We start from the raw sequence: 14,309 nt of genomic DNA on the forward strand, positions 1-14,309 counted from the left end.
ACCTAGATTTGTGTGAACCACGACGTTTCTGATGGCAGAACCATCAGAAACCCTAGACCCTGCAGCCGATCCACTACGTGGCAGCTGGGTCAAATTGGTGGATGCACTACCCTATTTAGGGCGAACTTCCTAAACTCCTTTTTCTGCCAGTGACGGCCATGCAAGGCATAGTGGACCCGGGCAGGAAAATAGAAATACATTCCTAACATATAAAGAGAAAACTTCCTGCACATTATGGATAATAATTTTATCTGTCTAAGCAACAAACTCCCAACAAGCCCCTGAGTTTGGGTTTTGTTACGGACATACAAAGAAGAATACTAAACAGGCTGCTTCAATATGGCAACTCGCTTGGTATTTAGCTGTGCCAAATGTGCATCTACTGTACCGGCAGGTGCACTTTCAGTACAGTGATCCCCTACAGGCGGGTGGGGATCTCTAGATAAGGTGGGTGTGCTGGAGCAGGGTTTTCTGTTTAAACCCGAACATCAGCTTATATTTCTATATGTCATAATTAAAATTACTAAGGAATAATCACTAGATATTAATTTTGTCGAGTTGAGTGTTCTGACTAATCAACCTTACTAATGAAAGAATGACACGTGGGGATGCATTTGCATGGTTTAATTAATAAGTGAACTAAGTTGGTGAGCAAATTAATTAAATACGTGTGGCTAAAGTGCTATTTGTTATGTGTTTGCGCTATAAATAATATGCCTTAATGCTTCTTTATGTCGCAGATGGCTAGATAAGTACATACACATAAGGGTATTAGTGGGAATTAACACTGTATAATCATTACGATGTAGTAACGTTGTTTGGGTTTCTTTTAATTAAGATTGTCCATTTTGGCCTATTGAAAGATGGCCGACATTTACAGCCTGCATTTGAGTAGATGAAATACGAAGAGAGGCCTCGCTGAATATGGTTGAAAACCTGACCTCGGCCTCTGTCTGTGTTAAAAGTTTCCGAAAGGACAGCAGCTCTGGGCTCATCGCCAGCTATCCTTGGAAGAGAACATTTGCCACAATGAACATTCTGATAAACTCGCAGTGGCTTCACTATAATTCCGGAGAAGAGCATCCATGAATGTTACAGGTTTAGTTTGTGCTTCCTTCTTCCGTGTTTTTATTTTTGAGATATTCGAGAGCGGAGATTTTTCTAAATGTTGCGAGTCAACATCCTTTCCTGCTCGCTCTGCTCAACGGACGCTTGGAGCTGGTTTGTAACTTTTAATGTGTAAGTTTTAGTATAAATATAACTAGACTAGAGAGGGTCTAAGGCCACTTCTTCCCGAACATATGCTCGTGAGGATCGATGCCGATTGAGAGGACGGCGACTCGGGAGACTTTACTGAGAGACCTGTCCTGACCTATTACGACATTTAGCTAGAATAGGTAACTATGAGAATGATGATTTTGCTATTGAATGACTTTTCATTTGCATTAATTTAGATAAAGTAATTTCTTGCTTGAATCACAGTATCGGGTGGTTATTTCTTTGTCAATTTATTGAGATTTAAAACGTGTTCTTATGGTTTAAATCATGACTCGAGACAAATCAATTAGGTTGCATTGACCTCAGATTAGATGGATTGATTTAGGAGGATTCTCTCATATATTCAGTGTGGATAGAGTGATAGAATAAATGTTAGTGTGATGGGCCCTAGCGTATGGTGAGTGTATGTGCGTGTGACTGTGGAAATACTCTATCCGTGGAAGTAGGGAGAATTTGTAAGTTCCGATCTGCAGCAGGTGGTCCATTACCAACCAGGCTGGTGTGCCAACCGGCAGCCTGTAAAGGAGCCTGGTAGTCTTGTCAATGCCCATTCTGAAATTACTCTGGTTTGGAAGTTATCATAATAACTGCATAAGTTGCAGTGGACAGTGCATAATAGTGCAGAACCCAAGAGGGGTTTGGAAAGTTGCTCTGTGGACCATGGCTTCAGTTAGCATTTAGCAGAGTGGGAACCCCATCATGAACTCCGACAATTTCATAATTCCCCGTCTGAGTTAGAAGTGGGAGAACACCAATACTTTCAATGATGAAGCCTAAGTAGACTCTGTAGTTGGAAAGCATTGGCCCAGTGGCCCATTCACCACATGGCTGTCAGGTCACAGTGACCTTAGTCTCACCCTATGTAGGGTAGATGTTCTGCCACTTATTTGGGAGGGTTTGTGGTATGGGACAGGAAAACAAAGAAAGGTCTGTGACAAACAAATAAAATACCCCAGGCCCGTCAGGGAGATTGCATTTGTGTTTCACAGAAACAACTCCCTTTTTAGGGGTTTCATTCTGTTAAGCTAAATAGAGAGGTGGCCTCAAAATCAACGCTGCCCATAGGGCATTCAGTTTTCAGAGGGCGCATCCACCATGTTGGAAAATTCAGTTTTAGCAAGTCCATCCCCACCAAGCAGGTTGGCTCCTTGACTGCTCTGCGGTGACAGACAGGAAGGCCATTATTATCTCTGGACTATATTCCTGAACAACGTTTTGAAGACCATGTCACTGCTCCACAGGTGAGCTGTAAGGACACCCCTTAATCTGCTTAACCACACTTTGCATAGGAAGGAGAGCTACCCAGGGATCACAGGTACCCATGGGCTTCCCTCTGCACTTACATCTTTATCGGTGGAACCTGCTCTGCACAGATGGATTGGAAGGAGACTCCTACCAAAGGGACCTCATGCTTCACAGTCAGAAGAGTCTTCTGGATCTTTGGAGCCTGCTTAGCGGTTAAGCATACAAAGGGCATCACCAGCCTGTGGAGCACACTCTGCAATGATGGACATTAAGAGGGGTGGTATTGAAAAGTCTCTGTAATTTCAAGGACTTTCAAAGATCCACCCCTTGTTCAAGTCAAATGCTTCCTTGCAAAATGGAACCTATTTAGGGCCCCAAATAGACACTACTCTTGCCTCAGTATAAGTGAACGTTTATAGAGCCGGAGCAATGTCATCCCATTGGTCATTCAGCTCTGTCCGTCTCCATTCACAAGATCACAGTTCTTACATAACAATACAAGCTACCAGGACAGCAGCAAGACTGAGAAGTGGCAGCCTCGAAATAGCAAGAACGAAAAGGGAAGTGGTTTCTGAGCAAATATGTCCCAAAACACGAAGGCGATGTAGCAAGCATCTGAGGGATCATTGGCAATGGTAACAAATGTCTTTGGGTTGTTACTACTGGGCCATTGATTGCATATATGCAAGAAATACCAGTCCTTTGATTGCGTTTAGCCATGTAAGCACTGTTGTCCAATTCAGAGCCACCAAAAGGAGAGGAAAAGGTAGATGCGGCTAAAGGCCACCGGACCCGCACTTTCAAATTTGGCTGCAACAAGCCAGCAAAAGGGGAAGGCCCTAGTTTCTACCAAATACCTCCAGGAGGTCTATAATATTGATCCTATATATTTTAGGGGGGCATATAAGTACTTTAATGTGTACACAATTTCTATGGGCCGTTTTCAGTCACAGGCAGCTGCTATAGTGTAACCTGGAAATGCAACTGACTATGCTTCCGATGATTGTATTTACACTTGTATCTAATGTACTGTAGTTCTTTTTTAACTGCCTCAATTTTTATACTGCTTTTAATAATTTTTATTGATGTAATAATTTTATGATTCATTTGTGAATTCAAATACATTTGTTTTGATTGGTATACACAATGTAAACATTTCTTATAAAAATAAATAACATGAATGACCTAGGCAGGACACTTTGTGTGGGTAAGTGATGAGTAAAAAGCAAACAGAACCAATTACTGCAGGTTTACTTAAGAATGATATATTTTTGTTTGCACTCACAAGATGAGAGCTTTTCTATGATGCAATTCCTCTGGTAAGCTTTTGTATTGTCAGTGGAACACAAGCCCTACTTAGAGCAGCCACCATGTTCTGAGTCTATTTTTTCAGGTAAGTCGATTCGGGGCGCATGAAAAGCAGGCAGAGTCCATGTGATTATCTGTCTTTTACAATACCTTGAAGCCCACAGTCATTGCTAGCGCTCATGTCTCACCTTTCTGTGACTCGTGTTTCTCTGTCACACCCTTGTAATCGAAGCCGACGGCCGCCTTGTCCACCTTGTCCTTCTCCACCCCATATCGTCCACCAAAGCCTTTGGAATAATCTGAAAGAAATAGATTCCAAGGATGTCAGAACTGATGGACGATTTTGAGCACACTAGGCATGGCCGAAGACACAGAGGGGCCTGAGAGCATGCTGGTAGCCAAGCTAAGTGCGGGCACACAGGACTATGGGAAGAGAATGAGCATGGGGAGAAATCAGTGAAGAAAGCCCGGAAGGGTCGCAGGCGTGCCTGGAAGCGCACAATGGGGAGTGAGTCAGAACCAAAAAAAGGGCGATGTATAAGTGAAAGGAATATCTTGGCTAATTGCAGTAAATAAGGATGCAGATTATGTGTTAGCAGTGAGTACAGGTTGCAATTCATGCACATGCTGTCCAGGCTTCCACAGGTGCCAGATATGAAAAAACAAACAAAAAAAAAGGACTCTGCAATACCTGGGTAGCTTGCGGTTCATCGGAATGCAGGGTGTGCTTGACTAAGATTGGAGGAAATTTGGTAATGCAGGAAAAGATTGAATGTTATGCTCCCCAGTGTCTCAGAGGTGCAGCATAAGGCTGTAGAAACCAACAGGAACTTTGTATGACCAAGTATAGAGAGGCCCGGCAATAAAGTGGAGATCAGTAGCACAGCAACTGACCAACACTGGAAAGAATCGAGATATGGATGTAGCCATGGTAGCAGAGAAGGCCACATTCATTCACAGGAAATGCCCAAAGAAATGGAGAAGGGTGTGGGGCAAATGGAACGTATATAGGGGGAGCATCTGTACACCTCCGGGGTTGGATCATGACTCAGACGATGACATATAACATTACCGCGGTCATATAAATGATGCTGTCCCTGTGGAAACTGTATACCGAATGACTATGTGCATAACACCTTGAATGTAAAACTGTATATGCAGATTATTTGTTGTTTCAATAAAAATTTATAAAAATAAAAAATAAAAATAAAAACACTGGAAAGAATCATCCAAGGAGATTTAAAGAGAATGGCTCTGTGTTTTGGCAGCCTTGAGAGAATAAGTACAGTCTGAAAAAGAGATGTAAGCTGACAAAGAAGCACTCATTACTACAAAAAGAAGTGAAACTCTAATCCAACCCAAAGCGACCTGCAAGAGGAAGTCGGAGCTAATTCTGAGGAACTTTGGCTCACAGGAGAAGACTGAAAATTGAAAAGGTTACTATTGGTATATCTGTATTTTTTATGGCAATATTATGTCACGCATGTGTTATAGGTAGGTAAGGTAATAGTCTTGAGGTTCTGTGTATATGTTTATGGTGTGTTTTTCTAATATGTTAACATATACTACATTGAGGTGATCTTGTTATGATGTTACTTGAGCTGGGATTTGTGATGTCATACTCTGAAGCTCAAGCTATGGTTAAATATCAGGCTGCACTACATTGTGCGTTTTCTGTGTGCTGTCGTTGTCTAGTTGTGATAAGTGTGTTGCTCTGTTATGTTCTCATTTAGTTATGTGATTGACAGATAGTTGGGTTTATGCTCTAATGCAGATACAAGGTTAATTTTACAGATCAGATATAGTTGAAGTTGAGTTTCCTACATGATGCTCATTTGTTTGAGCTTGAGGGTATCCAAGCAGTTCATAATTGATGTCGCATGTTGGTGAGCACATCATGGAAAGAGATGGCTCTTCACCATTATTCTTTTCGCATTCTAGCAGATCTAACTAAAAACTGTTTCAGGGTGTTCATGCTACATGTCAGAGGGTACAAGGATAAATGCCCACCTCAACTTCATATCTCCTGAACTGAGGCATTTGGATTAGGTGTCTTGGGGCAGATTGTAGACCCTGTTAGGAGTAAAAGGTGTGATCTGTGTTGAAGATAGAGCAGGGCATGATCATATATGGCCTGCGGTGTCAATAAGAGACAAGCAGTAGTTTCTTAATTAGGCTCTGGGGCTCCACCATCTCCCACCCCCTTTGCAACCACCGTTGTAGTTTTAAAGTGTAACTCCAACAGAGCGTACAAAAACTATATATTGAACAATGAAAAGCTGCTTTAGAGTTTCATTTAGCCACGGTCAGGCAACCAGACGCTCGCTTCGTGAATGTCCAATGTGCATGTGACAAATGTACTGTACCACCTTGTCAAACATGGTGGGTGGTCTTGTTGTGTATCACTTGCATAAGTGGGGGTTTTGGTTGAGTCCTGTGCTCCATGCGCAGTGTAATAAAAGCACATGGGCATAGCTAGTGTAGGCAGTCACACACCAGAGGTAGTCATTAACTGTCACATGTCGTTTACTGCAAACTCACTAGGAAGCCATTTAGGCTCTGCAAGTCCGTCAGTACACTGGCGACAAGGATGGGATTCATCCCATGCCCCGCTCTCCCTCCTAGGTGCGGCAGCGATTGGAACTGCCCGTCTGCTGCCTTGAGTGCATGCGATCTGGCTGCCAGCAAGATTGCGGCCCGCATCCAGCCCTTGAACCTATGGCCTTATCCCAGCCCGCCGAGTGCAGTGGATGTCACCCGCGCTGCACACGAGGTGAGTAGGGTCCAGTTGCAGAGCACAGGGCATGCAAGGAGCACGTGTGCGCGGCATATATGAAACAGCATCAAGCAAGGTGGGTGTTTCTAAGTCCCTGCAAGTTCTGAGTGCCATTCGAAAGCCGTATGACATCCAGCCAGTAGCGCTGCAGCACTGAACCACTGGCTTCATTTCCCCCACCGGGAGCAGTTTTGAAAGCCCAGCCCAACATTGCCCCCAGTTTAGGCCTTAATGCAGGCCCTGCAGCACCAAGGCCACAGAGGTCAGTGAGAGTGGCCCAGCACTAAGCTTCAGCAAGACACACTCCTTAATAAAAAGGACACCAGCAGCCCAGTTGTACACCATGATACCAAACACTGCTCCCTCTATTGCCTCTGGGGTATGGTCAGCCCAGTTAAACGCCACACCGCAGTTGTTACAAACTGCCTCCCTAGGACAGGTGGCTGTACCACACATCCCACATGGTGACAGTGCTCGTACTTTTAGGTTTACCTTACAACAGCAAAACTCCACAGCAACATGGTCTTGATTCCGGCCTTGGAGATGTTCACTTCACTCTCAACTGCGTGCCTTCAGCTCGGACACCCAAATGAGAAGACTGGGTGGAACATCTCCAGTTCTATTTTGAGGGTGCTGACATCGCAGTTGAGAGGTGCAGAGCCCTTCTGTTGCACCTGGACGGGAAGGACATCCACAAACTATACAAGACCCTGGTTGAGGTCACACCCAAGTCATACGCAAAGTTACTCAGAGCACTCAACACACATTTTGAGCCGATGGCAAATAGGGACTATGAAAGATTTGTGTTTCGACAAGCCTGCCAGGAGCTGGAAGAACCACTAGACACCTGCGGCTTTTGTGATGAACAGGAAGATATAAGGGAATAAGTAATACAAGGCTGCTCATCAGCAAAATTGAGAGAGACCGTTTTCCAGGAATCTTTGCAATTGCTCCAGGGCATTTTGACACTAGGACAGTCAAAGGTACTACCTAAGCCCATATAGAAGCAGCTCTTCATAGGCCCAGCAAGATGCAGCCAGTCAATGTCGTCAATGCTGGCCAACCGCACCGCAGCCCGGCAGCTCAGGCACATCCACAGGAAAAGCAAAAAGGATGTGGATACTGTGGAGGCCCGCCCCACAAGCTGAATGAATGTCCCGCCAAAGGTAGGAGATGCACAGCCTGTGGCAAGTATAACCATTTCACAAAGGTCTGTGTTATGATCTAGGAAGTTAATGATGCATCCTCTCTGTTGCTGTCTTTGCCTTGCTGTTCAGTCTGTGTGATGTCATCGGAATGTTGAGTGTGTTTGAGTGGAAGCAAAGATCAGTTGGTGGATGGGCTGAGCAGCAGGGAGGCTGCTCCTGGTGGGGCATTGCTGGACACTGATCAAGGCCTAGCATGAACTTGTTGTGGATCCTAACCAAAGAATAAAGCTAAGATCTTGGACCACATCTCTGGACTACCAAGCTTTCTTTCATTTGTAACAGTCTGCCAGTCATCCAAGAACAAGTCCCAAAATGAAACCATGCAAGCCATCATGAGCTCTCCCAACAAACCTGAGGACATGCATGACGATATGGAGGAGTGCACTGTCCACACAGTTTTTGCTGTAAGAGTGGCTCGATTAACACACCGCCCACTCCCTCAATGCCAACTCAAAGTGGGGCCCCATGACGTCACTGCAACCATCAACACAGGGGCATCCATTGAACACATGTCCTCTGACACAGATCACCAAAACTGGAGAAAGCGAAAGTAAGGATCTTCGCGTATGAACAAGCACTACCCATACCCCTAATGGGTGTTTCAAGTTGCTAGTGTCCTACAAGGAAGTAAGTGTTGACACCACCATCTATGTGGCTGATGGAGGACATTATATGCTGGTCAGTGGACACACAACAGAGGCACTAGAACTGATATGCTTCACCTTCGGAGTACAAGCGGAGGAGCTATCTACCACTCTCAAAGAATTTGTTGACCTATTCAAAGGCATCGGATGTCTGAAAGGGAAAGAGGTGAAGCTACACATCGACCGGTCCATTCAGCTGGTAGCCCTGCGGCTCTGGCTCATTGCATTTCATCTCCGGCCGAAGGTCGAGGAAGAGCTGGAGAAGCTAGAGCATGCTGGCATCATTGAAAAAGAGACTTTGCACACCCCGTGGGTCTCATCGATCGTAATAGCCAAGACGCAGAAGCAGCCCAGGGAATTCTGCATCTGTGTGGGCATGCGACTTTCCAAAGGCTCCATCAAACAGGGATGCCATCTGCCCCTCACAGCAGATAATATCCTTGGGGAACTTAGTAGAGCGAAGTTGTTCTCAAAAGTAGACCTAGGGTCAGACACTCACGTTGGCCTGTGAAAGTATCGCCGCCTCAAATTTGGTATATCCAGTGCCACTGAAGTCTTTAAGAACACAAACCACAAAGTGTTTGGCGGCCTGCCAGGAGTCCTAAATGTCAGTGATAACATTCTGATATATGCCAAGTCAATGAGACAACACCAAGAATACCTCCACGGAATCCTCCAGATGATTAAAGACTTAGGGTTAACTCTCCATCAGGGGAAATGTGGGTTCTTAAAATGGTGATTCAGCTTTTTTGGATACACCTTCTCGGCAGAGGGGGTAGCGCCCGAACCAGAGAAGGGGCAAGATGTACAGGAAGCCCCAGCGTCCACCAACATATCGGAAGTTTGGAGCTTACTAGGTATGGTAAATTATTGTGGGAGGTTCATCACAGACCTCACGGGCCTCACCCATTCCCTGCACGAACTCAGCAAGACAAACGCCACATGGACCTGGAGCACAGAACATGAAAATGCTTTTTGTAGGACCAAAGAAGTCCTATCGGCCGACACCACTCTGTCACAGAGTCTGACAAACTTCGCAGTGGATGCTAGCCCAGAAGGGCTCGGAGCTGTTCTCACCCAGAAAAAGCGACAGGGAGCCTGAACCCCAGTCAAGTATGCTAGGAGGTCCCTTACAGTGAGCATAAACAACGATACCCACAAAGCGAGAGGAAAATATTGCATACACTGGGCCTGCAGACACTTTCACTGATATGGGCACCCGTTTGTAGCCACGATGGACCACAAACCCCTGGTACCTCTGTTCCACAGGTCATCATCTAAACCGCCACCTCGCATTGAGAAGTGGATGCTCCAGTCACAAGAGTATGACTGCCGTATTGAGTACAAACCAGGCACCACCAATCCAACTGACTAACTCTACCACCATCCGCGAGCTGTGACCCCCAAGAAAGCTGAGGAGGCAGAAGTGTAGTCTGGTATGTTGCCAAGAGTCCAGGCCACTAACCTTGCCACTTGCCACTCTCCTGCAAGCCACCAAAGAAGACAAATGCCTACAACTGGCAATTGCTGCGGTCCAGTCCGGTGAGGGGAAGATACTGAAAGCACACCTGTCACAGAGGACCCCAGAGGCAAAAAGGGTCCTAGAATCTCCTTTCAACATTTGCCAAGAGCTCTTGACTGACGCCAGTGGGTGTTTGCTCAGGGACCTTATTGGTGAATCCCACCCGCCTTACCAACCAAGCCATTCAGCTGGCCCACTATAGCCACCAAGGGGCAATCAAAACCAAGAACAGGCTCAGCGTGAAAGTCTATTTACTCAGCACAGATAAAATGGAGGCAGCGGTGATGTCATGCCAGTGTTGCAGGTGGCCAGATCTCCAGAGGTACCTGCCCCAGTGCTAACCAAAAAAGTGTCCCCAGCAGCACTGGGAGGGAGCCAGTCTGTATTTTGGCCACCTAACGGATGGAAAATATGCTTTAGTTCTGGTAACTACATGAAATAACCAGAGATGTAACTAGTCAGTCACAAATGCCCTCTGAAGTCATTACAAAGATTGAAAAGGTGATTGCCACCCATGGTCTTATGAGAGATTGGAGACAGACAATGGACCACCTTTTCAGAGCCAGGAATGTGCGGATTACTTTTGGTCGTGGGTCGTCCAGCAACGCAAGATAGCACTTCTCTGGCCGCAAGCCAATGAGGAGGTGGAGTGGTTCATGCAGTCCTTGAACAAGGTGATCTGCATCGCTCATGCTGAGCAACAACCAATGGAGAGAGCGATTTATGGAATCCTATGGGAGTATTGGAAGATGCCGCACAACCACTGGCCAAGCCCCAGGGCATGCCAGCACGGGGTGCGTGGTCAACTATACCATTCTGCACCACCCAGTTGGATTCCAAGCCCCAATGGCAATGCAAGGGTTCTCAGCAGGAGGGCAACAAGCAAAAGTCTCAGCCTTCTGACATCCAGCCTAGAGACTCTGTTTATTTTAAGGATCGGCATCCTGGTAGCAAGTTCCGGAAGCCCTTTGAATGACACGCTTGGATTCTGGTAGGACGCAAGGGCACAAATCATCACACATAGAGGTGATAAAGACCACACCACAACATCTCTTTCTTCAAGAAGGTCAAGGGAACCCTTCCAGGAACTGCTGACTCATCCACTGATTTTTTGTCTGAGACAGATGCGTGGACGTCATCATTGCATTCGCCCATGATCCAGACCAAGGTCTCTCATGGTCTGAACGAGACACGACCAAACTCCGTACCCCAAGATACTCAGGATCAAGTGACCACCCAAGTTATCATTTACGTGCCTTCCACCCACCTAAAGGAGTTCCTGGTCTATTGAGTCTATGTTACTGAGAGATGACTGTGACCTGGGGCGTGGTAACGTTAAGAGTTATCTGTGTAAAAAGTTACTGTGTTGAATTGTTGTGGTTATGCTTTATTAAGGTTGGGTAGGAATGTACTGTAACACCTTGCCAAAAAATGTATGGTGGTCTTATTGTGCATCACCCACATACATGCATTTTGGTTGAGTCTTGCGCTCTGCACGTAGTGTAATAAAAGTGCATGGTTGTGGCCTGTGTGGGCAGTCACGTGCTGGCAGTATAGTCATTACCTGTCCTATGTCATTTGTTGCACAATCACTACGAAGGCCATTAGGCCCGACCGGCCCGACAGTACAAGAAGGACATAATCACATTGGGCTTACCATCGTACATCCCGTCTTCTGCGTTCCAGTCGGTGGTGTAGTTCAGCAGGCAGAGGCACAGCTAATAAATGCAGTCTAGGGCACTGAAGGATGAAGCCCTGCCTTAAGCTTCAGGTCACTCATTCCAGAGGTCTTTGCACAGGTTGTCTACTTTTGCCAGGCCCTGCCTCAAGTGGGAAGTAGGGGAGGACTATAGCAGGAAGTGAGTGTGAAGTTTTTGCGGATAACTAAAACGCATGTGAGGCCGAGCACAGAATTAAGCTTCTTTTCCACATTATTATTAGAGACAGCACTGCTCAGAACGACTTAGCTGTGATGTGAGCAGCACAGAGTCGGTGTTGTATGCGACAGCCTGCCCTGCCAAGACCAGAGTAGTCAGATCAGGCATAGAAAATAAAATCAGCTCTCATTGCTAAAGTTTTGCCGCATTGCCATCAGTGGCAGTTGGTGACCCTCAGCAGTGGAGGGCATGGAGCGGACGGAGAGCCCAACGCAGTGATCGGCATTGTAATAAATCACAATGCCTTTAGGATCAAAGGCCCAAGCAGCGCCATGATTGGCTGGGGCGGGCTGCCTCTACGCTCCTGCAGGCACTGAGTGCCTGTGGCTGCTCCCCACCGAGCTTGGAGAGGTTGTCAGGCTGGCTGTCGCAAGACAGCCGTCCAAAGTGACTTGCGCAGAGTAAACTGATGGAGTGAGCACCACTCCACTGCCAGTCAGCAGCGGTGGCCCCGCCCCCAAACACTGCTCGGGCTGGAAGCAGTGAAAAATAGAATAGTAATTAATTTTATTCCTTTATTTTCCACCTTTGCTGCCTGGTAAGAGGGAGGAAACGCTCCTCTGCCCTAATGGGGCTACTGCTGGATGCCAGATTCAGCCAAATTAACCCATAAACGCTGCTCTAGCGAGGTGCGGTAGGCAGCTGTCCGACTATTGTATTGTAACACTCGGTGTCCTCCGCTGTGCCGCTTCGCTTTCCACATGTTCTCTAAATTAATTTTATAAGTGACATTTTTTGATTGCGCCTGTGTACACTACATCAATATTGCAAGCGCAGCTTTCACGTGTCCATGCTTGCAGAACAGGAATGTTGGATGTGCCTTCACCGACATGAAGAAGAACCCAGACAAATCATTAAAGTGTTGCTGCTGCTGGAGTGAATGGGGCATAACGCCTCCTGCTGCGATAACACTCATGAGCCAAGGTACAGTCACAGACGCCATGCATTGGTTCATGAGAGCACCTTCAAATACGTGAGTCACGAATGTATTTGATTTCATAGCCTATAATGTTGCTCGAACTACAACAAGAATCTAAGCCACGTATATGACAGCTGACTTGCATCTTAGTTCACTAATGACTTGTCGTTGGGTGGGGGAGTTTATGAATACTTTTAAGTTATGCTTTATAGATCACTTTTAATAAGCGCCTCTCAAGGAAGTAATATAAACTGGGGTACTAATGTGAAACACTTCCGCATGTTAAAAAACAAACACTTTTTTGAATTTTGAAGAAACTAATTTTTACATGAGGTTTGTAGGACTTTTACATAACAAAAATATTCATGATCTGGCTCGTGCGTGGGCTCTTAGAGCCAAGCCAGACTCTTGCCTCGGTTCTCCTCTTTAATTTATTGATTTACCCACCTCTCAAAAGGTAAACGTCAAAGGGAAATTGTTCTGAAAAGAGCACCATTTAAACAGTTTAAACCAATCTCGGGAAGGAACACCTCATTCCCTCCACTTCCCCAAAGTACGGGATATGGCCTCGCTTGTGTGGTGCAAAATGGGGTATGGGTGTATGGGGTTAAGCCTCACCACTTCCAAAGTTCACCAGCCGCCTCTGTAAAGAGACCATTAAACGTGTTCCTGCTCTAAAAAAGGAAGCGAGGGAAACAACCTGTGCGAGGAGGACAACCTGTGCTGTGGTGGCTCTTTGGCTGCCACACATGGGACATTATGGTGGTGGATTTCGGGATTTTTGATGAATTGGACAGTAAAATATCGTTTTTGATAGTTGTATAGAGCTGTACTAACCACCAATTTTCTGGCGAGAATGGGAAGATGGTAACGTTAGCTGCTCCCAGTATTGGGAATTCTCAGTATATAATGCCTTGAAGTTTGAGGGATGAACAGGAAAGAGCAGATGAAAATGCAATGACGCCAAAACATTTTCACGTTTTCATTCTGGGACACAAGACATGCTGAACTCAGTCCCTCCCAACATTTTCCAAGAATGTGTCAATCATGTATCTATCTCATGTGACATCAGCATGAAAGCCAGGGTTAATGCTGTCCTCAGAGATTTCTTCCAGTTTGGCAGCTTAGGAAGATCCCACTCTTTAAGGTCCATATGGCACTGGCTGGCACGCTGATCAATGCAAAGCCATGCTATGCCAATGCCCACTATGGTAGCCTTACAGAATATCAGCGAATCTGCCTTCAAATTATTGAAAATGTAATCCGAAGGATCCTAGCAAACCAAAAAATCTTGTCACCACAATCGTCAGAAACTTCCACTTGCTAATTGTAAGAGAATAATGCATGTAATGATCCTGTGCCTCCCAGTACTGCCTCTGCTTGTCGGTCCAAAAGGGTCTCTTCCTAGTTTTCCAATAGGAATCTACCATGAACCAGTTCCAGTAGATTTAACTTCACCGCATCACAAACAC

The 14,309-nt window shown here is 45.8% G+C and overlaps 1 protein-coding gene across 2 annotated transcripts in view; it reads right to left on the minus strand.

The window, feature by feature from the left end:
* LOC146855847 (src substrate cortactin-like) overlaps positions 1-14,309 on the minus strand; it is a 175,966-nt gene that overhangs the window by 54,576 nt on the left and 107,081 nt on the right. For both annotated transcript variants that reach the window (XM_085653789.1, XM_085653790.1), the window contains exon 7: positions 4,020-4,130. In XM_085653789.1, the coding sequence (XP_085509915.1) occupies positions 4,020-4,130 (111 nt within the window). The remainder of the gene's footprint in view (positions 1-4,019; positions 4,131-14,309) is intronic.

Source organism: Triturus cristatus, chromosome 4_1 (genome assembly GCF_964204655.1).
Source record: "Triturus cristatus chromosome 4_1, aTriCri1.1, whole genome shotgun sequence".
Classification (NCBI taxonomy): Eukaryota; Metazoa; Chordata; class Amphibia; order Caudata; family Salamandridae; genus Triturus; species Triturus cristatus.